Source organism: Electrona antarctica, assembly GCF_951216825.1.
Source record: "Electrona antarctica genome assembly, chromosome: 22".
NCBI lineage: Eukaryota > Metazoa > Chordata > Actinopteri > Myctophiformes > Myctophidae > Electrona > Electrona antarctica.
Genome location: NC_136805.1, coordinates 3837642 through 3862435, shown reverse-complemented (window position 1 = coordinate 3862435; position 24794 = coordinate 3837642). Strand labels below are relative to the sequence as shown.

Genomic DNA, 24794 nt, shown 5'->3' with positions numbered 1-24794 from the left:
CTGGGGGTCCATGGTCTCTATACACAGTGTGCACCTGGGGGTCCATGGTCTCTATATACGGTGTGCACCTGGGGGTCCATGGTCTCTATACACGGTGTGCACCTGGGGGTCCATGGTCTCTATATACGATGTGCACCTGGGGGTCCATGGTCTCTATATACGATGTGCACCTGGGGGTCCATGGTCTCTATATACGATGTGCACCTGGGGGTCCATGGTCTATATATACGATGTGCACCTGGGGGTCCATGGTCTCTATATACGATGTGCACCTGGGGGTCCATGGTCTCTATATACGGTGTGCACCTGGGGGTCCATGGTCTCTATATACGGTGTGCACCTGGGGGTCCATCGTCTCTATATACGGTGTGCACCTGGGGGTCCTCACGCCTCTATACACGATGTGCACCTGGGGGTCCTCACGCCTCTATACACGATGTGCACCTGGGGGTCCTCACGCCTCTATACACGATGTGCACCTGGGGGTCCTCATGCCTCTATACACTGTGTGCACCTGGGGGTCCATGGTCTCTATCCACAATGTGCACCTGGGGGTCCATTATCGTCGTTAACCGACACCGTTCACCTGCTCTCACGGGCTCTGCATTAACATGTGTTCAACTTCAACGGGTCACGGTCTCTGTGTTAAGGAACACTTCAACGGGTCACGGTCTCTGTGTTAAGGAACACTTCAACGGGTCACGGTCTCTGTGTTAAGCACACATGGATTTAAGTTCACTCCTTTGGATCCCATGGAGGTCTGCGTGTGTCTTCTATCATGACAGTGGTTCTCAACCATTTCAGGTCTTTACACTCACCTGGTGAAGCCCTATGCAAATCATCACTTGCTTTCTGTCAACAAAGTCTTTTCACTATATGGTACACACTGCGTCTGTCTGTCTGTCTGTCTGTCTGTCTGTCCGTCTGTCCGTCCTATCAGTCTGTCTGTCTGTCCTATCAGTCTCTCTGTCTGTCTGTCCTATCAGTCTGTCTGTCTGTCTGTCTGTCTGTCCTGTCTGTCTGTCCTATCAGTCTGTCTGTCTGTCTGTCTGTCTGTCTGTCTGTCTGTCTGTCTGTCTGTCCTATCCGTCTGTCCTGTCTGTCCTATCAGTCTGTCCTGTCTGTCCTATCGGTCTGTCCTGTCTGTCCTATCGGTCTGTCTGTCTGTCTGTCTGTCTGTCCTGTCTGTCTGTCTGTCTGTCTGTCCTATCAGTCTGTCCTGTCTGTCCTATCTGTCTGTCTGTCCTATCTGTCTGTCTGTCCTATCTGTCTGTCTGTCCTATCAGTCTCTCTCAGCCTGGACATCTGTCCTTCTGTGTCTCGTCTAGGGCTGGGCGATATTAGTTGAAATCGATATCTTGATCATTTCAAACTTTTGCCTCAATTATGCTTAATGGACAATCATTAAAAATAAATGACGATTCGATACGTTTGTGCGCCACCGTTGTACATTGAAGTATTTCAACTTTATAAGTGGTTAATCAGATTACCATAATCAATTTAGTAAATGATAAAAAATCGGAATGAGTGTCGATTCCTTGATCTATAAGGAACATATCATCATTGATCTATAAGGAACATATCATCATTGATCTATAAGGAACATATCATCATTGATCTATAAGGAACACATCATCATTGATCTATAAGGAACACATCATCATTGATCTATAAGGGACATATCATCATTGATCTATAAGGAACATCATCATTGATCTATAAGGAACATATCATCATTGATCTATAAGGAACATCATCATTGATCTATAAGGAACATATCATCATTGATCTATAAGGAACATATCATCATTGATCTATAAGGAACATCATCATTGATCTATAAGGAACATATCATCATTGATCTATAAGGAACATCATCATTGATCTATAAGGAACATATCATCATTGATCTATAAGGAACATCATCATTGATCTATAAGGAACATATCATCATTGATCTATAAGGAACACATCATCATTGATCTATAAGGAACACATCATCATTGATCTATAAGGAACATATCATCATTGATCTATAAGGAACATATCATCATTGATCTATAAGGAACATCATCATTGATCTATAAGGAACACATCATCATTGATCTATAAGGAACACATCATCATTGATCTATAAGGAACATATCATCATTGATCTATAAGGAACATATCATCATTGATCTATAAGGAACATCATCATTGATCTATAAGGAACACATCATCATTGATCTATAAGGAACATATCATCATTGATCTATAAGGAACATATCATCATTGATCTATAAGGAACATATCATCATTGATCTATAAGGAACATATCATCATTGATCTATAAGGAACATCATCATTGATCTATAAGGAACATATCATCATTGATCTATAAGGAACGTATCATCATTGATCTATAAGGAACATCTCATCATTGATCTATAAGGAACATATCATCATTGATCTATAAGGAACATATCATCATTGATCTATAAGGAACACATCATCATTGATCTATAAGGAACATATCATCATTGATCTATAAGGAACACATCATCATTGATCTATAAGGAACATATCATCATTGATCTATAAGGAACACATCATCATTGATCTATAAGGAACATATCATCATTGATCTATAAGGAACATATCATCATTGATCTATAAGGAACATATCATCATTGATCTATAAGGAACACATCATCATTGATCTATAAGGAACATATCATCATTGATCTATAAGGAACATATCATCATTGATCTATAAGGAACATATCATCATTGATCTATAAGGAACACATCATCATTGATCTATAAGGAACACATCATCATTGATCTATAAGGAACACATCATCATTGATCTATAAGGAACACATCATCATTGATCTATAAGGAACACATCATCATTGATCTATAAGGAACATATCATCATTGATCTATAAGGAACATATCATCATTGATCTATAAGGAACATATCATCATTGATCTATAAGGAACATATCATCATTGATCTCACATCATCATTGATCTATAAGGAACATATCATCATTGATCTATAAGGAACATATCATCATTGATCTATAAGGAACATATCATCATTGATCTCACATCATCATTGATCTATAAGGAACATATCATCATTGATCTATAAGGAACATCTCATCATTGTCAGGCAGAAACCTCGTATCTCCATATTTAAACTTTACATTTATTATTTTGGTAACTTAATATGCCCTACTTCATCATACAAGAGTGTCGCACAAAAGTTGTGAATTTAGCAGATCTACAAGCTCACAACACCTTGTGATAGATCGGCTATTTTCACTATTTGAAATCGTTTTTAAAATGATAATATAAAAGGCAACGATAGGTTAATCGATTATGCAATTAACCTACCTCAGAAAGATCTTTTTTTTTTAGCTGAAAATTGCCCAGCCCTAGTCTCGTCCCATCCAGAGTAATCTAGTAAGAGAGTGGCGACACTAGCGTTGACTCCCATTGTAACAATGGAATGCGGAAGTGCTCATTCTATCTCAATGGGATAGTTCCAGCCATAGGAGCAATGTTTGGAACTATAGCCCATAGGCACCCGCTTTGAGGCGAGATCAAAGCGTGTCGCCACTCTCCTACTCTACACTCTGGTCCCATCGGTCTTAAAACAATGTAACCGGTTGTGCCCTCAGGTGTGGTGACTGTGGTCAGGTCACTGTGGCAGTCCAGGCTGCAGTATTGCAGTAGAGCCGTGACCTCCGTAGTCTGGCTGCTAGCCCTAGTCTCACAGGCCTGCCACAGCCTGGTCCAGCGGGCCTTGCAGGCCTGCCACAGCCTGGCCCAGCGGGCCTTGCATGCCTGCCACAGCCTGGTCCAGCGTGTCTGGAAGCAGAGGATCAACACGCAGGCTCACTCCTGCAACGGGCAGATGGTTGATGGAGACGGTGACTCCACAGGTTGACCCTGCATATATTTGAGTGTGTTTGGTGCACCAGGGTTTGGTTCTGTTCACAGGCTTAATCATGAATCTTTCTTATGAATATCTTATCACTCTTGTGAAGCAGACTGTTTCCAACATCATGAACATCATGTTTAACTTTCTGATTTGTAGAGAGAGAAAAAAAATAAACATGCATCCTGACTTTATACCACGGTCTTCATTTCCATCCCTTCCCAGTGTCCTCCTCTTTCCACCAGGGGTCTGTTGTCTTTCTGCTGGTCGTAGTTTAACATTTGCATAGATGTTTTTCTATGTTAAAGTTCTCAGGTTTCTCGTTTCTCCCTGCACGGTGCTATCCCACCCTTCTGTTTGCCTTCCAGACAAATAAACAAATGGATTTCTGCCCCTTTTTTGCTTTGGCTGTTGCCTTGGAGAAAGGCAAATGTGTCTCTCTCTCTTGTTCTCTCCCTCAGTCTGTATCTCTCTCTCTCTTGTTCTCTCTCTCTCTCTCTCTCTCTCTCTGCAGCCTCTTGCTGTTCATTACACCTCAGGTGATGGGAGGTGTGCAGGTGGATCTCGTCTTCCCTGCTGTGATGAGGCTGTGATTTACTGATTTGTGTTTCTCTCTCTCTCTCTCTCTGTCTGTCAGAGCTCTCCCAGTACTGTGGGGTCGTCAACGTTAAGGGCATGGGGACCAACGGGAAACAACTCGACTGCAACGGATCTCTGTGTGAGTACAATCATATCAAGGCCAGGGTTTCAATGCACGCAATCGGACGAGCAGACTTGAGAGCATTCAGTGTTCTCTCCCAAACAAAGTTCAAAGCCTTTTCTGGTTGCTGCAGGTCAATACGTGCATACTGTACAACACTGACGTACAGTAGGTGACCGAAACATTTGCTGCTTTTTTTTTTTTTTTTTTGCCTTTCACTTTGAGGACGGATCACTTTATGAGCATGTTAAAATAAAAGCTATATTCTAAGTCTCTGTCTAAGGAAGAGCCCTGTGGCCTATGGAATATAAAATTAGAGCACTGTTCACCTATAATGTTATTTTAATTAAGTGTAGCAACAGTGAAAACGGTGTGAACCCATAGTCCTATTCATATAGGTATTTAGGTATTTGGCATTTTTAATCGCACAGCCCCAGTAATAAAAAAAAAAAAGACAGTAATTTTTTTTTTAAATAATTTGCAATTTACTTTTTGGGCAAGTACTGTAGGCATGACCTTTGGGCAAGTAGAATATGACCTGAATATGCCTCTGAGACTTTGGTGTCAACCCCTGAAAACAAATTATTTTATTCTCTTCACAGAGTAGTTTTTTTTTGTCATTTTAAGTGTCTTGTTTACCTTCGCCACCGCCCGGTGGCAACAGGTGACGACTGCAAGGAGAAACATCACACGGTCACATCTTCATCACCATCATCATCCCCGTCACCATGGTCTTCTTCCTACTTGGGCTTGTTATGGAGTGCTACTCTCTATACAGGTTACCTGATCCACCGTAAACTACTAGGGATGGGGCGATGGTCGTCATTATCGTGATCAAAAACAAACGCTCAATAATGGTATCGTGGGGATTGAATTTATCGTGAAATTGTCCTCCTCGTCATACACTGGGATCAATTCACCGTTGCCATGCTGCGTATCCGGTACCACTTGTCTCAAACCGTAGTTTGCCAAAACATAGCAAACCTAGAAGCTCATAATGCGTTGACATGTTGTGAGCTAGTAGGTCTGCTATTTTTTTGGCAAATGTTCCACCCCAGAGTATGATGCTGGGGTTGAAGTGGTTGACAAAAGTGACATTGTTAAGAGTTTTTAAGCATGTTTTGATTATCGCGATAATATAGTAAATTACAACGCAATTACTTTGGTCATCCCATCCCTACCATAATCAACTTAAAAAAATATACACTCTTGCATTTGTTCTGGTGCGTTTTTATATGTACAGTACGCTCATGCATCGTTAGACATTATTGGTCACATGCCTGCATTATCGGATGCATGCGTTCAGTATTGGACACAGGCATGCATTACTGGACACATGTGTCCATAGTTGGATACATGAATGCATACTTCGCGATTCCCGTTATGGACGATTCAAAATCGATTCATAATTTCCAAAAATCGAGTTTTCACCAAGTTTTCACTACATGGTGTTTGTGATATGAAATGTAAGCTTACACAGTAAACATGTCTTCAGTCATTTTCAAGTTACTGTAGTCACTTCAGTTCAAGACTGGAGTAGATTGTGATGAAATCCTATGTATTGAATCGAGAATCATTTTGAATAGAGAATAGTTTTGAATCTGGAAAAAAATGCTTTTGAATTTAAAAAAAAAATGCTTTTTGGATTGAGAATCGAGTTGAATCGAAACGTGACCCCAAGAATCGGAATCGAATCGTGGGACACCCAAAGATTCACAGCCCTAATTAATGCACAGCATCGTTGCATGCATGTGTAGTTTGTGTACCAAGGATGCCTTGTTTATTTGATGCTTTAGCAGTCACACATTTGATGCTTTAGCAGTCACACATTTGATGCTGTAGCAGTCACACATTTGACTCGGCGGCACCCTGATAGCAGGTGGATACCACTTTGTTCCCTTAACCTTGTTGCATTTAATGGAAATCCTATAGATTTTTTTAATGCTGTACAAATGTGGATATTGAAATCAGGAAAGTGTCTGCGTCATTTTAGCTATATAGCATAATGGCAAATGTTTCTTTAGTTTTTTCTATAAAGATTTAGAACAAGATAGAACGGTGGTTCTCAAAAATAGCAGATATACAAGCACACAGCGTGTCATGTTCGTGCCGCGCAGTGAGCTTGTACATCTGCTATTTCTGAATATTTTAGAAAAATCTAGAAAGCTAATTTTGTTAACACAAAACATCTCTTCTGGGGGTCCCTGCCACAAAACATTTTAAGGAGGGGTGGGGCAGTCCTTGGCACAAACGCTTGAACTATTGATTTTAGTAGGCACGTGCAGAATCGACCTCGGGCCTTAATAAATGGCTAACGGAGTGGTGGTGATGGTTGGGGTCTTATCTCCCACCCATGCAGGTACATGTGTGTCGTGGCTGGCCCGGGCGGCAGGGTCCACCGGCTGGGCTTTATCCAAGAACCTGCTGTCTTGGGTCTGGTCCACAGGCCAGTCTTCAGGTTATAAAACCCCCCTGTGACCTGTTCATCTGTGGCTGCCGTAGACGTCCCGCTTTAACCAGAGATCTGCTATTTCTTTGGCAAATGTACCCTCAGAATAGTGATGCTAAGGTTCGGTAGCCTGGCTAATAAGCCAGACTCAAATCACACTGTCGTGTGGTATTTGAGTCTGGAGATGCTGTGTATGGATCTTGTTTCCCGGGGGGCGGGTTCAAACATTTTCTCTTTGACGCAATTGGTCAGAGCTACTGTCAGTCAAAGGTCTCAAGCATTGAACGTCACTGTACTAAAGCCCGCCCATACCGTGTCCCGATTGGCCACACCAGTTCTCTGGTGTAGGAAATGGGCGTACAATTGAGCCTCTCCAGACCGTAATCCGCCGGCAGGCAATTTTATTTTTGCCAACGGCTGATTCGGTCTGGCTTGTTAGCCAGGCTATTGAGCTGGGTCTTCTGGATCTTCTCTGCAAATGATTCCCTTTTTATCTTTTCTTGCATGTCTGTGATAAATGTAGGTGTTTTCGTTTCTATTTTTTCCAGGCAGTGACCGACTGTAATGCACTAGTACAGAACTAAACATGGCTGAAATAACTCTGCTCGTCTCACCCACAGCCTGAGTGTCAACCTTTACTGCTCCATGTCTTTGCTGCTGTAATCGTCCGCATGTGTCACCGTAAACCGCTCTCTCTCTAACCCTGCTGCAATTCCTAATAATACTGTGTGTGTCTCGCTCTCTCTCTCTCTCTCTGCAGGGAAGGCCTGGCATCATCTGGTCACCATGACTGCCGTCCTCAAAGACGTTCTCACGACGCGCCGGTAAGATTCCCACTTAATTTGAGTACAATCAAATAAACGCTCTCGTTTACTGTGCGACTACTCGTTGTCTTGGTTACACACTGTCACACACTCACTTGTTAACCACTTTCAACCATGGCGTCACTATTCCGACCATATTATCGTAGACGAAAAATAACAGATCCGGAAGTTCCAAGCGTGTCGCTTCCGTGCTGCGTTTCGAGCTTGTGGAGCTGCTACTTTTTCTGCTTTTGTGTGTGACGTTGTAGGATGATGGAGTAGGACGTTGATTTACGAAGAACACAATAAGTTAAACATTATGGAGCTAAGAGGTTCTGCCCGACGGCATCGGAAAGTAGATTCGGCTATTTTCGATCTTAGGTCATAGTCTGACCGTGGTCCCCTAGGGAAGGGGTTCTCAACGTTTTTGGCTGGGGACCCCCGGAAATGCTTTGGCCATGTCTGTCTGTCTCATCTTGTGTCCATATTCTACCAGGAGCCTTGCAAAGCTGCTGCCACTCCTCCTGGTCGTCACCCCTCTGCTCCTGTGTGGTGAGTTACTGTAGACTAGATTTATTTTTTAAATTAATACAAAATGTACCTTTTTTACAAGAAAAAAACTAAAGCTAGCAAAATAAACTAGAATAAAAAACAGTAGTGCATCCCGTGGATGCAAAGGTCGTCGTTGCTCCCCCCAGGTTGGCGGGAGTGTAGCGCCCAGGATTACATTAGACAATTGGCTGGGTGACTGGGTTGCAAAATTGTGGGATAAAATGTAAGGGGGAAACAAAGACATTCAATTGAATTCACCTCCCTTTTCATGCTATAGTTCCAGACAGTGATTTACATAGTATTTGAATGGCCTGCCTGTGTTCGTCAGGCCTGTGGTGGTGCCTGTGTGGTCCGGATGCCTTGCTGTCCGTCCTGCCTGCTGTCAACGTCACCCAGTGGGGGACAGTTCTGTCCTCGTCCAGCCTGTCCTCGTCCCTGTGGTCCTCCAGCTCGCCCGACCGCATCGTCCCCGAGACCACCTCGGACGTACAGGTGCCTGCAGAGACGCCTCACCTCCCCCCTCCTACAGCGGCTCACTCACAGGTGTGTGTGTGGATGTAGTTTTACCACTCAGTCTTTTGAATAAAATTCTATTTAAATCTACAGTTGATTTAGTCGACTAAAATGTATTTTGGCCGAAATGCCTGATTTGTACTCTGCTGTGTGCCCGAAAATAGCCTATTGACTATTTTTGAAAAGGGGAACCTGCACACTACCAAACATAAAAGGACCTCCTACTGGATCTCATCTCCACTAGTCTCTAACATCTTACTGGATCTCATCTCCACTAGTCTCTAACATCTTTGTCAAGATTTCATAGCTTCAGTCTCCATAGCTTTTTATTTAATTTGTCAGTGAATAAAAAAAAAACATTTTTCATCATAGTCTTACGAAATAGTACTTGGTTTAGACTAGTCATTGGTTAGACCAGTCATTAGTCCTACAACTACAACCTATCTCAAACCCTCACCCTAAACCTAACCTCCCACAGGGCAGCACACCTAAACCTAACCTTAACCCATGTCTAACCAATGACTAGTCTAGACTAAGTATGCACCCCCTGTGGGTGTGTGTTCCCAACATTTGCATGTTTGGGTGTCACGTTTGTCCCACCGTTGATGCCAATTCAAAACACTGGTGATTACCTACAAGGCAAACAGGACATCCTACTCCAGATGCTGCAACAACATGATGCCACCAAACCAAACCTCCCATTTGCAAATCAAATGTCCCAGACAGTCAAACTAAATGATTTAGCTGCTATAATGATGTTAAGGCCTGAGATGAAGAATGTTTTGACTTCATCACATCACAGTGAAAATTGCAGATCTATACACACAACGTTCTCATCATGATGTGTTTAAAACATACATTTCCCATTGACAATGCATTCACTGTAAAGACCAAGGCATTCTCATGCCCCATCAAGTACTAAAGTGTAAATGTTGGACTAGGGCTGACCCAGTGTTATTCCTGGACACGGAAACCAATCAGTCAATATGCTAATGCTTTAAATCCGCAGTCCACAACCTATTTGAATGAATAAAACGTTATTGCAATGTTTAACCAACCAGTGTGGTCGAGTATGTCAATACAATATGACTACTGGTACATCTGCAGTGGTTTGAGGTCAGTGGTCTCCCTACTGGAGACATTTGGATCCTGTGCTTGGGTAGGAGGACACCTACTGGCTGATAAGTGGTATTGCATGAAGCTCAACAGGTAATGCTGTGTCTTGCCTTCCAACATGTAGACATTTGCAGAAAACCCGGGTTTGAATCCAGAGTAGGACACACATCTTACGACTTGCATATGATATGAATGCGATATGATATTACGATATGAATATGTTTAGATTTGTTTAAATTTAGCAATTTTGTTTTAACGCAAATCTTATCTTCTATGGTTCCCTTGCACAGAACAGTGTCAGATGTGCGGGGTCAGTGGCCAAATATAATAAGAGTGGTCCTTTCCTTCACATCTTTTGAGAACAGTGTTGATTTCGTCGACTAAAGCTAAGACGAAAAATGTCCGTCGACTGCCTTTTTCCACTGACGAAAACGAAATGGAAACTAAATTAAAACTAAGCTGTGATGACTAAGAATAAATATACTGACAATTTCATCAACAAATAAAAACTAGACTAAAATGTTAGGAAGGGACTAGTGGACAAGAGATCCAGTATACGTCATTTTACACTTGGTTGCATGCTGAAAATAAAACAAGCTCGCAACGTGTCGCAGCGCGAGCTTGTAGATCTGCTATTTTCAGCAAGTGTAAAAACAGCCATTACGACGGCATCAAGGCCCGCCGAAATACATCAATTACATCAATCAACTGTAGATTTAGTCGACTAAAATATTATGACATTTAGTCGACTAAAACTATACTAACACTAAGACATTCCAGGTGACTAAAATGTGACTATTCAAGAGAGACTATGACTAAAAACTCAAATCAAAATATGCTGCCAAAAAACGGAAATTTGCTGCCCCCACAGGAAGGAGAAGACGGTGACGCCGCCGCGTCAGTGACGACGTGGGGCGTCTCGGAGCGCCTGGAGCAGACGTCGGGCGATGACTCAGGGCGCCTGCTGCGCCTGGAGCAGAGCGTGTCCCAGCTGTGGCAGCGGGCGGAGGCGGGCGGGCGGCGGGAGGAGCGGAGGCACGGGGACGTGGTGGCGTTGTTCCAGGAGCTCCAGCGGCAGGTCCAGGACCACAGCAGACCTGCCCTGGAGCCCTGGGTCTCTGGCCTGCTGGACCACAGGCTGGACGGCCTGCGGAGGCAGCTGGAGGAGGAGGGGCAGAGCCGGGAACAGGTTTGGAGGAGTTTAAACATCAGTTAACACATTCTGGGCGGGAACCCCTTTTGGTGTTTTAAGCATTATGTTATACTTTAGCTATTGAAAAATAGCAGATCTACAAGCTCATAGCGCGGCACCGAGTGCCGCACTATGAGTACATAGAGCTTGTAGATCTGCTATTTTTGGGGAAAAAAAGAAAATATGGCAAATCTTTGAATATATATATATATTCTTTCAGAGCGAACGTTTTTAGCTCAAATCTTTGCTTCTGGGTCGCTGGAACAATTTTCAGATGGGGGTCGACGGCCAATTACATATATTTTTGGAGGTCCTTAACATTAAAATTTAAATCGGAAAACTGTCAGGATTTAGAAGGCATTTGTAGAATCGTCCTTCGAAAAAGTGTGGGCACCTCTGGCCCTACATGAATTAATAGATTTGTGTTAAAGAGAGCGGTGGGCTCAGGTGGCTACTAGTACTACCAAGCTGTTCAAAGGTGTTAAACTAAAGCCCAATTGCATTTTAAGGTGGGCCATGCTTTTAGGTTGGGGTAGGGAGTCGAGATGTTTAATGGCACTCCCAATGACAGTGCGTTCCCGTGTGTGTCTGTCTGTCTGTCTGTCTGTCTTTCTCTAGACCCAGCAGCAGTATGTGTTGCAGCAGGAGAAACAGGCATCTCATCTGGCTGAGCTGGAACTCCTCATAAAGTCACTGACTGTGAAGACTGAGGTACGCATTTATTTATTTATTCATTCTTTTGGGGGAGAATACTTTATTCAAAAATGTACTGTAGCCCTGAAGCAAGATGGCCACCGGGTGAACTACGTCAGAGACTCCGCCTTGAGCCATCTAGTCTTTTATACTGTATATGTCCATGAGTTGAACACAGTTTGCCTTGCTTCGTCTGGTCAGTTGAACACAGTTTGCCTTGCTTCGTCTGGTCAGTTGAACACAGTTTGCCTTGCTTCGTCTGGTCAGTTGAACACAGTTTGCCTTGCTTCGTCTGGTCAGTTGAACACAGTTTGCCTTGCTTCGTCTGGTCAGTTGAACAGTTTGCCTTGCTTCGTCTGGTCAGTTGAACACAGTTTGCCTCGCTTTGTCTGGTCAGTTGAACACAGTTTGCCTTGCTTCGTCTGCAGGAGTTTCAGAGGAGACAAGAAGAGGCCATCGCTACGACCGTGGCACCGTCTCCCTCAACGCTCCCAGTCCCAGCCAGGTGGGCCAAATGGATGATCTTACACACTGAGTAATACAGATGCTTGTCTCTCCTACAAAAACCCATATCGTTGCGGTTAGGCTGCAGAAACCTTATTTCCTTTCCATATAGACATATTAATTTTTTTTGCGTAAAGTGACATGCCCTACTTGATCATACCACAGCGTCACACCAAAGTAGCAGATCCACAAGCTCGCAAAGTGGCACGACGCGTCCCGTTTTGAACTTGTGGATCTGTTTTTTTGGATCCTGAAAAGTAAGTTTTGTAGATTTCCACCTGACATATCTGATTTTTTTAAATTATTATTATTTATCTTTTTCAGTGTGGGTGTGGACCGCGATTCCCACAATGCTTTGCTGGCAGAGGTTGACGGGCTGAAGTCGACTCTGGAGGACGTCAGGCAGGACCTGCAAGGGCTCCGGGGGTTCCAGGAGCGCTGTGAACACCAGGAAGACCTACAGGAAACGGTTTGTGTGTCCGTTTGTAGTATTGTGTATTTCATTGCCCTTGTCTTATTATTTAATATGAATCATTTCATAGGCATTTAGGTTTCTGGTATCGTCCTTCACTGTCCTTTGCCTAACACGAAATTTGTGTATGATAAAAAATATGACAAATGGAGTCAAAATAGAGAAGTGTATCTTTCATTCTCTCTATGTATATTATTGTTTCCCTATTGGACAGATTTCAGCCCGGGTCAAGGCGCAGGTCCGCGAGGAGCTGCGCGTCTTGTTCTACGGCAACCAGCTGACCCCCCCGGCCACCGCGGGGCGGGAGGAGGAGGCGTCTACGGAGGCTCCGGCCCATCAGTCCCAGGCGCTGCCCCGCGACTCCCTCCTGCAGTGGCTGGCGGAGCGCTACGTCACCCCGGATGACCTGCGGGTAGGTTTTTGGGGGCTTTTTGCCTTTATTGATAGATGTACAGTAGGAGGGGGGGGGGGGGGGGACACACGCAGCAAAGGTTGTCGGGATCGGGACTCAAACCGTCGCGACACGCTGGATTACCAGCCTAGGCCGGCCCGGGCCGGGCCAGTCACTTTGACAGGCTGTAATGGCTTAGGGTCGACTACAGAGTACAGCATCTTGCAATGGGTCTGGTCCACAAGATTCGATACACCACCCAAGATACCCATGTACCTGTCTAGATACTTCCTTAATGTTAACGAAGTCCACACCCACAACACCAGAGGGAGTTCAACAAACCTTCAGATTCGGCACAAACAAGGGACTAAATTATTTTCGCTCCTATGCCACCAAAATGTGGAACGCCCTACCAACAGCCATTAAGACATGCAAATCCCTTGACTCCTTCAAAACTGCTCTCAAAGGGCACTTACGGACGGCTACAATTCGAAACTGGCCCCTGTAAAATCTGAATCCCCCACCCACCCCTTTGTCCCCTCACTAGATGTTTCTTTCCCTTTTTACCTCCTTTATGATGAATTCCTGTTCTGTTCTTTGACTATATAGAAGTGTCTATTTGTACGTCTCTAAATGTTTTGATGAATTGAACAAGGTGGACCCTCTTGTAAACAAGTGTAATGCTTTATTGAGTCGTCCACTCACAGTTAACAGTCTTTGTGCTTGAATTGTACTGTAATTCTGCAAACCGTTAATAAATAAATCAATCAATCAAACCTGCAGGCCGGCCTGGACACTCTGGAACTCCGCGTCCTGGACGCGGTCAGCCTGAAGATGGAGGAGACGCAGCAGGAGAAGGTTAAGCTCCAGGTGGAGAGACGGAGCACGACCGGAGAAGCACGACCGGAGACACGGGGAAGAGACTCGGACCTCTGCACCTCCGTGACAGAGGAGGTAAGGCCAACGGGACTCATGGCTTTGACAACGCTGACTCTGAGAGGGAGAGACTGTGTGTAGGAGATAGTAGGTCTCTGTGGGCCTCAGACAGAACATCAAAAGAACCGCTCTTCTTTGCTCATGTTGCACATTTAGCGCCCTCGGCACAATTTACAATTTAGGCATTTAGCAGACGCTCTTAATCCAGAGCGACTTACATTAAGCAATAACAAAAAGCTTGGCATACATCACATGTATAAAAAGTAGTTATCATGAAACATGCGTAAGCTAAGAATGTAACAGTGGAGTATCTATGTAAACTATACATACTATACTATATAATATATTAAACATGTGTACTATAAAGTGCTATGACTACATAAAATGCAATTCTAGTGCTGTCTACGTAACAAGCTATAAGTCTGTTTAAAATGCTATCTAAGTCTACATAAAGTGCTATATTTACAATACCTACCGTCCCCCCCTATGGCAGGGGTGGGCAACTTTGACGATAGAGAGGGCCACTATATTTATACAGTCACTCCAGAGGGGCCACATTGCATATTGCGGTCGTAGCAAAAATAGCCGATCTACAAGCTCAAAACGCGTCGCACTGCGGCGCGTTTTGATCTTGTAGATCAGCTATTTTTTGCTATATTTGAATTGAAATCCTGATTTCTTCTTTTTTTGCTATTTTGGATTTGGAATCTTAAAGTATTTTAGACTAAAGCCGGTCATGTTTGCATGAATTATAACGAATGAAATAAATACTTTAATCAGTATTCTAATATTAACCTGAGGGCCACATTAAGTGAAGGTGGGCGTTGCATGTGGCCCCCGGGCCGCCAGTTGCCCATGTATGCCCTATGGGAACGGACGTTCCCCCCTATAGGAACGGGCGTTCCAAGGACTTAAAGGAGTGTTCCTCTGCTGTCGTCCTACAGGAGGTGAGGCTCATGGTGACGGATGCTCTCAGACGGTACTCTGAGGATCGGACCAGCATGCCAGACTTTGCCCTGGAGTCTGGAGGTGAGACAGGTTTTAATTCATTTAGACCTGGAGTCTGGAGGTGAGACAGGTTTTAATTCATTTAGACCTGGAGTCTGGAGGTGAGACAGGTTTTAATTCATTTAGACCTGGAGTCTGGAGGTGAGACAGGTTTTAATTCATTTAGACCTGGAGTCTGGAGGTGAGACAGGTTTTAATTCATTTAGACCTGGAGTCTGGAGGTGAGACCACCGTTTCCCAAAATGTGCTACAACATTTGGGAGAGACCCCAAAAATGAAATTAGACGTTCAGGAGAGACCCCAAAAATGAAATTAGACGTTTTTTCCCGTAGACACGGAACTAGTGAAAATGGCAGATGGTCTGGTTTCACTGCTTCCTAAGCATTTTGTTTTCTTATGTATGGACTTTCTTTGATTTTGCTTTGATTTCTTCATGACGTTACTGAAAAAAAATCATGAATTTTATTTTTCATTTGTGATTTGTTTTAGTTTTTTTTTGGGGGGGGGGAGTTTTTTGAAAAGTTTTTGAAATAATAATTGGAAACAAAATGTTTTATACGGCTTCTCAGTTTATTTCGTGTGTGTGTGTGTGTGTGTGTGTGTGTGTGTGTGTGTGTGTGTGTGTGTGTGTGTGTGTGTGTGTGTGTGTGTGTGTGTGTGTGTGTGTGTGTGTGTGTGTGTGTGTGTGTGTGTGTGTGTGTGTGTGTACCACTTCTACTACCATCTCACAGCTGTAGGCTGGTTGTTGGAGGGTTCCAACAACTTGGGATGCCTGGCAAAATATTATAAGCTATAATTTGCAGCCGTCATACTGTATATGATGGAGACGCTGATTGATACCTATTGTACCTTGAAATCACATGACTTTGTAAATGTAACTCTACTCCACCTATAATGTTTGTGTCCTCGTGTGTGTGTCTCTCTCTGCCTGCAGGGGGCAGCATCCTGAGCACACGGTGCTCTGAGACACATGAGACGAAGACGGCCCTGCTGAGTCTGTTTGGAGTGTCTCTGTGGTACTTCACGCAGTCGCCTCGCGTTGTCATCCAGGTACGTGCTTCATTGACATGCATTAGGGCAGAGCTTCAAGGACAAAAAAGTACAAAACTATGGGACTCATCATCTTTAAAATGTGTCAATAAATGGTGGATGTCATGCAACGCTCTGTTTTCTTCCTGTTTCCTTCCCCTCTCCTTCCCCTCTCCTCCCTCCTCTCCTTCCCCTCTCCTCCCTCCTCTCCTTCCCCTCTCCTTCCCCTCTCCTCCCTCCTCTCCTTCCCCTCTCTTTCCCCCCTCCAGCCGGACATCCAGCCAGGGAACTGCTGGGCGTTCAAAGGCTCCCAGGGCTACCTGGTGATCCGTCTGTCCATGAGGGTCATCCCCACGGCCTTCTCCTTGGAACACATGCCCAGAGCCCTGGCTCCCAGTGGGAGGCTGACCAGCGCCCCCAAGGACTTCACTGTGCACGTACGATACACACACACACACACACACACACACACACGCATGCCCAGAGCCCTGGCTCCCAGTGGGAGGCTGACCAGCGCCCCCAAGGACTTCACTGTGCACGTACGATACACACACACACACACACACATGCCCAGAGCCCTGGCTCCCAGTGGGAGGCTGACCAGCGCCCCCAAGGACTTCACTGTCCACGTACGACACACACACACACACACTGACTGTCCCCTGTGGGGTGGCTTCATGTACCATGATCATGTTATAGAGCACCGAAGTCTGACGTCAATATCGGTAGAGGGCGCTAAGTCCACGGGTTCATGTACTTTTTATTTGCATTGTAATCCCCATTAGGAGGATTTTAGATCGCCTCATATAAGAACTGTGTTTGAAAAATAAACAAATCATCCTGGAGGTTACACTCATATGGATATGAAGAATCAACTGACTGAGAGAAAACGCTATTGTTACTGCTGCCGAATTAGTTACATTTTCACTAGAAACAGACTGTATCATATATGAGTGACTGACTGTCGTAAACGACAATATCGCCAAGACAGCTTGTTTATTTTTGGACCACAATTCTTATATGAGACGATTTTAAGTTGACCCCATGTTGTTCTCCATAGAAAGTACTTCCGTGAACCAGGGGATGAGCGAGTGACGTCAGGACTTCGGTGTGATACTGTCATAATAGCAAAAATACAAGCTAATATACTTGTAAAACTACATGCGATAATACAAATACTACAAAACAATATCAGACAAATCAAGGGAACATCGACCATGCTCTGTCCCAGCAACACTCCCGCTTTAGAGCACCAGTAAACGTGAGATTTGCTCTCAGATGCCAGCAGCCACTTAGAAGGTCATTTTGTAGGATTTGTGTACCATTTGGCCTCTAGTAGCTCTAGTGGACCCTTCGCTAAACCCCACACCAGAAGTTATTGTCCAATGGCGATCCAAATCGTTTAGCAACCATTGCTAAGCTGGGCAAGGTTCCGTCGCCTCATAGCCGTCATCATTTTTGCATGGCTGTGTTGAACAAATACATGCTTAATGTTGGGAAAAGTTACACGACTCACCCACCCAGCAGGTGACTCACCCACCCAGCAGGTGACTCACCCACCCAGCAGGTGATGGCAATAATACTAATCACCGTAGTCTTACCGTGCATTACGACTCACCCACCCAGCAGGTGATGGCAATAATACTAATCACCGTAGTCTTACCGTGCATTACGACTCACCCACCCAGCAGGTGATGGCAATAATACTAATCACCGTAGTCTTACCGTGCATTACGACTCACCCACCCAGCAGGTGATGGCAATAATACTAATCACCGTAGTCTTACCGTGCGTTACATGAAGACTCCTGTCAGATTTTAAAGTTGATTGAGTTGGATACCTCCAAAATATTTTCAAAAAAATAAATTTTATTTTCACAATTTTTCAAAAATAGCAGACCTACAAGTTGCGCGCTATGAGCTTGTAGATCTGCTATTTTTCAATAGCTAAATTATAACAATGCTTAAAACATCAAAAGGGGTTCCCACCCAAAATGGTTTAAGGTTATTGTAGCAGTCAATTTATATTGGGGGTCGGGAGGGGGCGGGGCGGGGGTCCCGAGACATTGCCAAAGCATTTCCGGGGGTCCCCGGCCAAAAACGTTGAGAACCCCTGCTCTAACATTTCCTCCTATTTCTAATTCATTGAAATAATGTCATGCACATTTCTTTCCAGTGCATAGCCTACTGCAGGCCTGGTTGACTAGATTTTTGAAAACATTTTGAAGCTCTTGCTACTGAAATGATCGAGTATGTATGTGGCGAAATCCCGTCATTTAACATGCATCTCAATGGGTGAGAAACACAGCTTGCCAGACCTTGTTCTGGCAGAGTGGAGTGGTTGGGGCTTAGCGAATGGTCAATTGGGATGGTCTATCTTCATAAATTAAGCATCTTTGCTATTTACCAGTGCACCATATTCTGTTGCTGGCCAGTCCAACTTCCCTCTGCAACCAGATTAGAGCAGGGGGCTGTCTTTCACGTGGGTCTGTGTGTTTTGACCATAACGGCTGACTGACTGACTGACTGCGTTGTGTTTGTCAGGGTCTGGATGATGAGAACCAGGTCAACGGGACGTTCCTGGGCAGGTACACCTATGAAGAGGATGGAGAGGCCCTGCAGACCTTCACTGTGACTGTAAGTTCTCCTCAAAGCTCTGTTGTTTTGAGAAATATGTTCGGCGACTACCGTTTTTCACTGACAAACTAAATGGGAATGAAATAAACTAAGCTACGATGACTAAAACAAAGACTAACTATGTTGACAATTGAAAATAGCAGATCTCCAAGCTCACAACACGTCGCAATGCGGCATGTAGTGAGCTTGTAGATCGGCTATTTTCACTACTTCTTAGAAGTATGTTTTCCCCTCTAATTAATGGACTATTTCTTTGAACGTTTTTAACTTCTGAAAAATGTTGAATTTTTGCTGTGAATTAACAACTTGGGCTCTGTAAATGGAACTTATTACAACTCGGCTATAGACGGTTGTTTGGGAGACGACTGGCTGCTGTTTGTGTGTGACGGCCGGCGTTGATACCCTGATGTGACCATGGCGTTGATACCCTGATGTGACCATGGCGTTGATACCCTGATGTGACCATGGCGTTGATACCCTGATCTGACCATGGCGTTGATACCCTGATCTGACCATGGCGTTGATACCCTGATCTGACCATGGCGTTGATACCCTGATCTGACCATGGCGTTGATACCCTGATCTGACCATGGCGTTGATACCCTGATCTGACCATGGCGTTGATACCCTGATGTGACCATGGCGTTGATACCCTGATCTGACCATGGCGTTGATACCCTGATCTGACCATGGCGTTGATACCCTGATGTGACCATGGCGTTGATACCCTGATCTGACCATGGCGTTGATATCATGTCCTCTGCTTCGTCCTGGCCGCGTCTCCCCATGCAGGAGCAGAAGGAGAGAAGCTTCCAGATGGTGGAGGTCCAGGTGCTGTCCAACTGGGGCCACCAGGAGTACACGTGCATGTACCGCTTCCGAGTGCACGGCAGGCCCAGCAACAACTGAGCGGCCGGCGTCGGGCAACGCGGTAAAACCCTCCTCCTTCATTTGCCATGGCGAAGCGTCCAAAAACGGACCCCCCCCCCCCCCCCCCCCCCCCCATGGGTCCTTTTTGTTTTTGTGCACTCTTCGGAGTTGAATGAACACCGTGGTTTTACTGCGTACCATTAAGCTGATGAAGCTCTGTCAGCGGTTGACATTTTTTACATTTTCTGCCCAAAAAAAAAAGTCAGCAGAGAGATGAAGAGTGTGTGAACTGCGTGTGTGTTACACGCGCGGTCGGCTCCGCGAATAACTTAATTGCAGAGCCAACCTAGAGGCTGGCACCTCCTGACTGACCTACCTGCCTCAATGATGGAATCTCATTTATGGCTTTGTGGAGCTTTTGTGAATTTCTTGACCGCTTTTGTAAATATTTTGACCTTCATGTTTCTCCCCCGACTGACTGAAAGCTGAAGCATAGCCGGTGGCCTTCACTAGTTTTTATTTATTTCCTGGACTCTTTCTGGACGGACTCTGGACTGGTTGGGAAAGATGTCTGAGCCAAACCGGCTTCTATGATCTGTTGGCGTTTTCTCATCATCTCAAACGGATGGGTTTTTTCCTAATTCTAATGATTGTACAAAATGTTTAAGGACCAATCGCAGAGCCCTGCTGCCCCCAAAGAGACAAGCCGGTTTCGGTCATGTTCTTACAGAAATGGATCGCTTGGACGAAGGAGGGACATGGGATTCCTCGTCATAACTTTTGGGGGGAGGAGGTGGTGTAAGGGATGTACACGCGTGTCTTCTGTCTTAAGTTGTGATCCTAAATGTGCTCCTTAGATTCGTGTACATTATTGCTATTCTCTTTTTAAAGGGAATCCGCATGTATTGCACTGATTCAATCAACTACTATAATTTTATTGAATGTTTTCGATTGCAATGAGAGCGGTTTGTGTACTGTATTGCTGCTGGGGATGCATTGCCCTTGAACACAGCAGTCGTACTCCACGTTATTTATTTATATTTTTGTAAAGCGTTTCTTATATATACGGTATGGTTGTTTTTTGTTTTTTTTCTGAGATTCGTATGTGGTTGCAAGATGACATTTTGGAAATATAATAAAGATCTACATTTTTTTTTATTGTTTTTGTATTGCTGAATTTAACGTTTTACATCGGTTTTCCTAAACCTTCCTGAATAACCCGGAGAGGGAACAAGCACCGTAGAGTTGGAGTGGACGCGTGGCATTCCTTAGGTGTGTGTATGATACCACTAGATGGTGCTAATGGAGTTAATAAATAAAAGAATCTGGAGAGACATGGAGACTCCTGTTACTGAACACTATAGAAATGAGTACCATCACAATGTGGAGCTTTTTAACAGTTATTTTAACTAAAGAAAATCATTTACCTTAACACTTAATTAAAAAAAAATCAGACATGTCTGAAGTGAGTGGTACTGTACTGTACTAGCTCTCCTCCTTGGACTCTGTGTGTTAGGCTGCACAACAGTGACACTTGGTGGTGACAATATGCTACTTCTGTGCTCGGACACAGGGACACACACAGCTGTCTATAGGAGTGGTTGCACCACTCAAAAAAACACACACACGGTTATAATATGGAGATAGTTTCTATCCGAAAGCAACGATATAATCATCATTTCTCCGCGGCTGCAGTTTGACCAGAGCCCTGTCAGTCAGCACGACCTGCTTCCACCTCTCTGCAGTCCGACCAGAGCCCTGTCAGTCAGCATGACCTGCTTCCACCTCTGCAGTTTGACCAGAGCCCTGTCGGTCAGCACGACCTGCTTCCACCTCTGCAGTTTGACCAGAGCCCTGTCGGTCAGCACGACCTGCTTCCACCTCTCTGCAGTTTGACCAGAGCCCTGTCAGTCAGCACGACCTGCTTCCACCTCTGCAGTTTGACCAGAGCCCTGTCAGTCAGCACGACCTGCTTCCACCTCTCATATCCTGCAGTTTGACCAGAGCCCTGTCAGTCAGCACGACCTGCATCCACCTCATATCCTGCAGTTTGACCAGAGCCCTGTCAGTCAGCACGACCTGCTTCCACCTCTCTGCAGTTTGACCAGAGCCCTGTCAGTCATCACGACCTGCTTCCACCTCTCATATCCTGCAGTTTGACCAGAGCCCTGTCAGTCAGCACGACCTGCTTCCACCTCTCTGCAGTTTGACCAGAGCCCTGTCAGTCAGCACGACCTGCTTCCACCTCTCTGCAGTTTGACCAGAGCCCTGTCAGTCAGCACGACCTGCTTCCACCTCTCATATCCTGCAGTTTGACCAGAGCCCTGTCAGTCAGCACGACCTGCTTCCACCTCTCATATCCTGCAGTTTGACCAGAGCCCTGTCAGTCAGCACGACCTGCTTCCACCTCTCTGCAGTTTGACCAGAGCCCTGTCAGTCAGCACGACCTGCTTCCACCTCTCATATCCTGCAGTTTGACCAGAGCCCTGTCAGTCAGCACGACCTGCTTCCACCTCTCACGGCGAGGACGTAGGGTTGGGTTTTGAGAGGCACACATACAGTGTCTTGCAAAAGTATTCAGACCCTCTGAATTCGTCTTTTTTGGCCTTTCACATTTCTTTCGCAAGGCAATGTATATATATTTTTTTATTTTATCAATTTGTATTATTATTAGTAGTAGTATATCTTCGTTTTTTGACATTTTATTTTAATTTTACCTTATCACTAGGACAGAAGATACATTGTATCACTGCATTCTAATCATCACACATCATCAGATCACATTCAGTGCTCGGCCAATCAAATCATCGCATTCCGTGCTCATACACCCAAAGCTGTGCATAGGAGGGGCTAGTGCTGTGCCCCTCATACATTCTGTTGAGGCAAACCAGGTCACGACGAATCAAATCATTCCTACGTTACATCTCGTATCGGTCTCACAGGCCCGTGCTTCCAGTATAATGCTGTTACTACACGAGTACACGGATGCATTACTTAGGCCAATTGCAAGCCAGCTTGAAGATCGACAGCTAATTTGAGTCCAGGACCGCATGCAACCTCAACCTCTGCTGAGGGTAGTCGGTGTAGACTCAACCTCAACCTCTGCTGAGGGTAGTCAGTGTAGACTCAACCTCAACCTCTGCTGAGGGTAGTCAGTGTAGACTCAACCTCAACCTCTGCTGAGGGTAGTCAGTGTAGACTCATCCTCAACCTCTGCTGAGGGTAGTCAGTGTAGACTCAACCTCAACCTCTGCTGAGGGTAGTCGGTGTAGACTCAACCTCAACCTCTGCTGAGGGTAGTCAGTGTAGACTCAACCTCTGCTGAGGGTAGTCAGTGTAGACTCAACCTCAACCTCTGCTGAGGGTAGTCAGTGTAGACTCAACCTCAACCTCTGCTGAGGGTAGTCAGTGTAGACTCAACCTCAACCTCTGCTGAGGGTAGTCAGTGTAGACTCAACCTCAACCTCTGCTGAGGGTAGTCAGTGTAGACTCAACCTCTGCTGAGGGTAGTCAGTGTAGACTCAACCTCAACCTCTGCTGAGGGTAGTCAGTGTAGACTCAACCTCAACCTCTGCTGAGGGTAGTCAGTGTAGACTCAACCTCAACCTCTGCTGAGGGTAGTCAGTGTAGACTCAACCTCAACCTCTGCTGAGGGTAGTCAGTGTAGACTCAACCTCAACCTCTGCTGAGGGTAGTCAGTGTAGACTCAACCTCAACCTCTGCTGAGGGTAGTCAGTGTAGACTCAACCTCAACCTCTGCTGAGGGTAGTCAGTGTAGACTCAACCTCAACCTCTGCTGAGGGTAGTCAGTGTAGACTCAACCTCTGCTGAGGGTAGTCGGTGTAGACTCAACCTCAACCTCTGCTGAGGGTAGTCAGTGTAGACTCAACCTCAACCTCTGCTGAGGGTAGTCAGTGTAGACTCAACCTCAACCTCTGCTGAGGGTAGTCGGTGTAGACTCATCCTCAACCTCTGCTGAGGGTAGTCGGTGTAGACTCAACCTCTGCTGAGGGTAGTCGGTGTAGACTCATCCTCAACCTCTGCTGAGGGTAGTCAGTGTAGACTCATCCTCAACCTCTGCTGAGGGTAGTCAGTGTAGACTCAACCTCTGCTGAGGGTAGTCAGTGTAGACTCAACCTCTGCTGAGGGTAGTCAGTGTAGACTCATCCTCAACCTCTGCTGAGGGTAGTCAGTGTAGACTCATCCTCAACCTCTGCTGAGGGTAGTCAGTGTAGACTCAACCTCTGCTGAGGGTAGTCGGTGTAGACTCATCCTCAACTGCTGGTAGTAAGCAGCTGCAGCAGTGCGGGGGCAGGAACCGGTGGTGGGCTCTGGTTTCAGCTGCAGGCTTTGCCACCTTCTCGGCCTCCACTGAGGAAGGGTGCAGAGCTGACAGCGCTGCCACAGACTTCTCCTCGTCCTCCTGGCCCACAGCCTGTCTGGAAACAAAGCTGTCTGTACGTACTTTGGGGGGGTGGGGGGTCCTGTAGAATAACCGTCCTCGCAGATTTTGTTTTAATCTCCACGTTAAGATGCCAGTGACCGCAGAAGTGTATAGGCTTGTTATTGAGGATCTGCTGCACGGTTTTGGCAAACGACACAAAGCCAAAGTTGGGGAGTTTTTCGTTCTCGGCACTCTTGATGAGGAGATCCAGGACTCTACCGTACGTCTCGAAGACCACAGAGAAACATCCCCACGATGTGGACGAGCTCACAAACAGTTGGTGGGAAAAAAAACATATTAGCCATTTTTACACTATTCATTTTTCACCCATAGTGTTGGGGAACTCGGTAGCATCTGGAAGATCCATACGCAGCCACAACACCTTGGCATGGTATGGGGCGGTATCTCTTCTCTCACAGGCAAGACAGAACTTGTCATGATTGAAGGCAATCTCAATGCAGTGAGATATCGGCGCCAGCGGCGATCCCATATCTTCAGAATCTGGGACCTAACGCCATCCTCCAGGATCATCACCGAGTACCTCCAGAATTT

The 24794-nt window shown here is 45.2% G+C and overlaps 1 protein-coding gene across 2 annotated transcripts in view; it reads left to right on the top strand.

The window, feature by feature from the left end:
- Nucleotides 1-20956, top strand: part of LOC306915644 (SUN domain-containing protein 1-like) — a 35438-nt gene extending 14482 nt beyond the window's left edge. The window contains exons 7-22 of one of the 2 annotated variants that reach the window (XM_079493115.1): nucleotides 3675-3938; nucleotides 4572-4652; nucleotides 7844-7907; nucleotides 8383-8438; nucleotides 8767-8981; nucleotides 10939-11256; nucleotides 11878-11970; nucleotides 12381-12457; nucleotides 12781-12925; nucleotides 13143-13340; nucleotides 14103-14273; nucleotides 15200-15284; nucleotides 16198-16313; nucleotides 16562-16729; nucleotides 18836-18928; nucleotides 19721-20956. In XM_079493115.1, coding sequence (XP_079349241.1) covers nucleotides 3675-3938; nucleotides 4572-4652; nucleotides 7844-7907; nucleotides 8383-8438; nucleotides 8767-8981; nucleotides 10939-11256; nucleotides 11878-11970; nucleotides 12381-12457; nucleotides 12781-12925; nucleotides 13143-13340; nucleotides 14103-14273; nucleotides 15200-15284; nucleotides 16198-16313; nucleotides 16562-16729; nucleotides 18836-18928; nucleotides 19721-19837 — 2261 coding nt within the window. In that variant the 3' untranslated portion in view covers nucleotides 19838-20956. The remainder of the gene's footprint in view (nucleotides 1-3674; nucleotides 3939-4571; nucleotides 4653-7843; nucleotides 7908-8382; nucleotides 8439-8766; nucleotides 8982-10938; nucleotides 11257-11877; nucleotides 11971-12380; nucleotides 12458-12780; nucleotides 12926-13142; nucleotides 13341-14102; nucleotides 14274-15199; nucleotides 15285-16197; nucleotides 16314-16561; nucleotides 16730-18835; nucleotides 18929-19720) is intronic. The other variant, XM_079493116.1, reaches the window with a different exon arrangement.
- Nucleotides 20957-24794: the final 3838 nt, after the last annotated feature.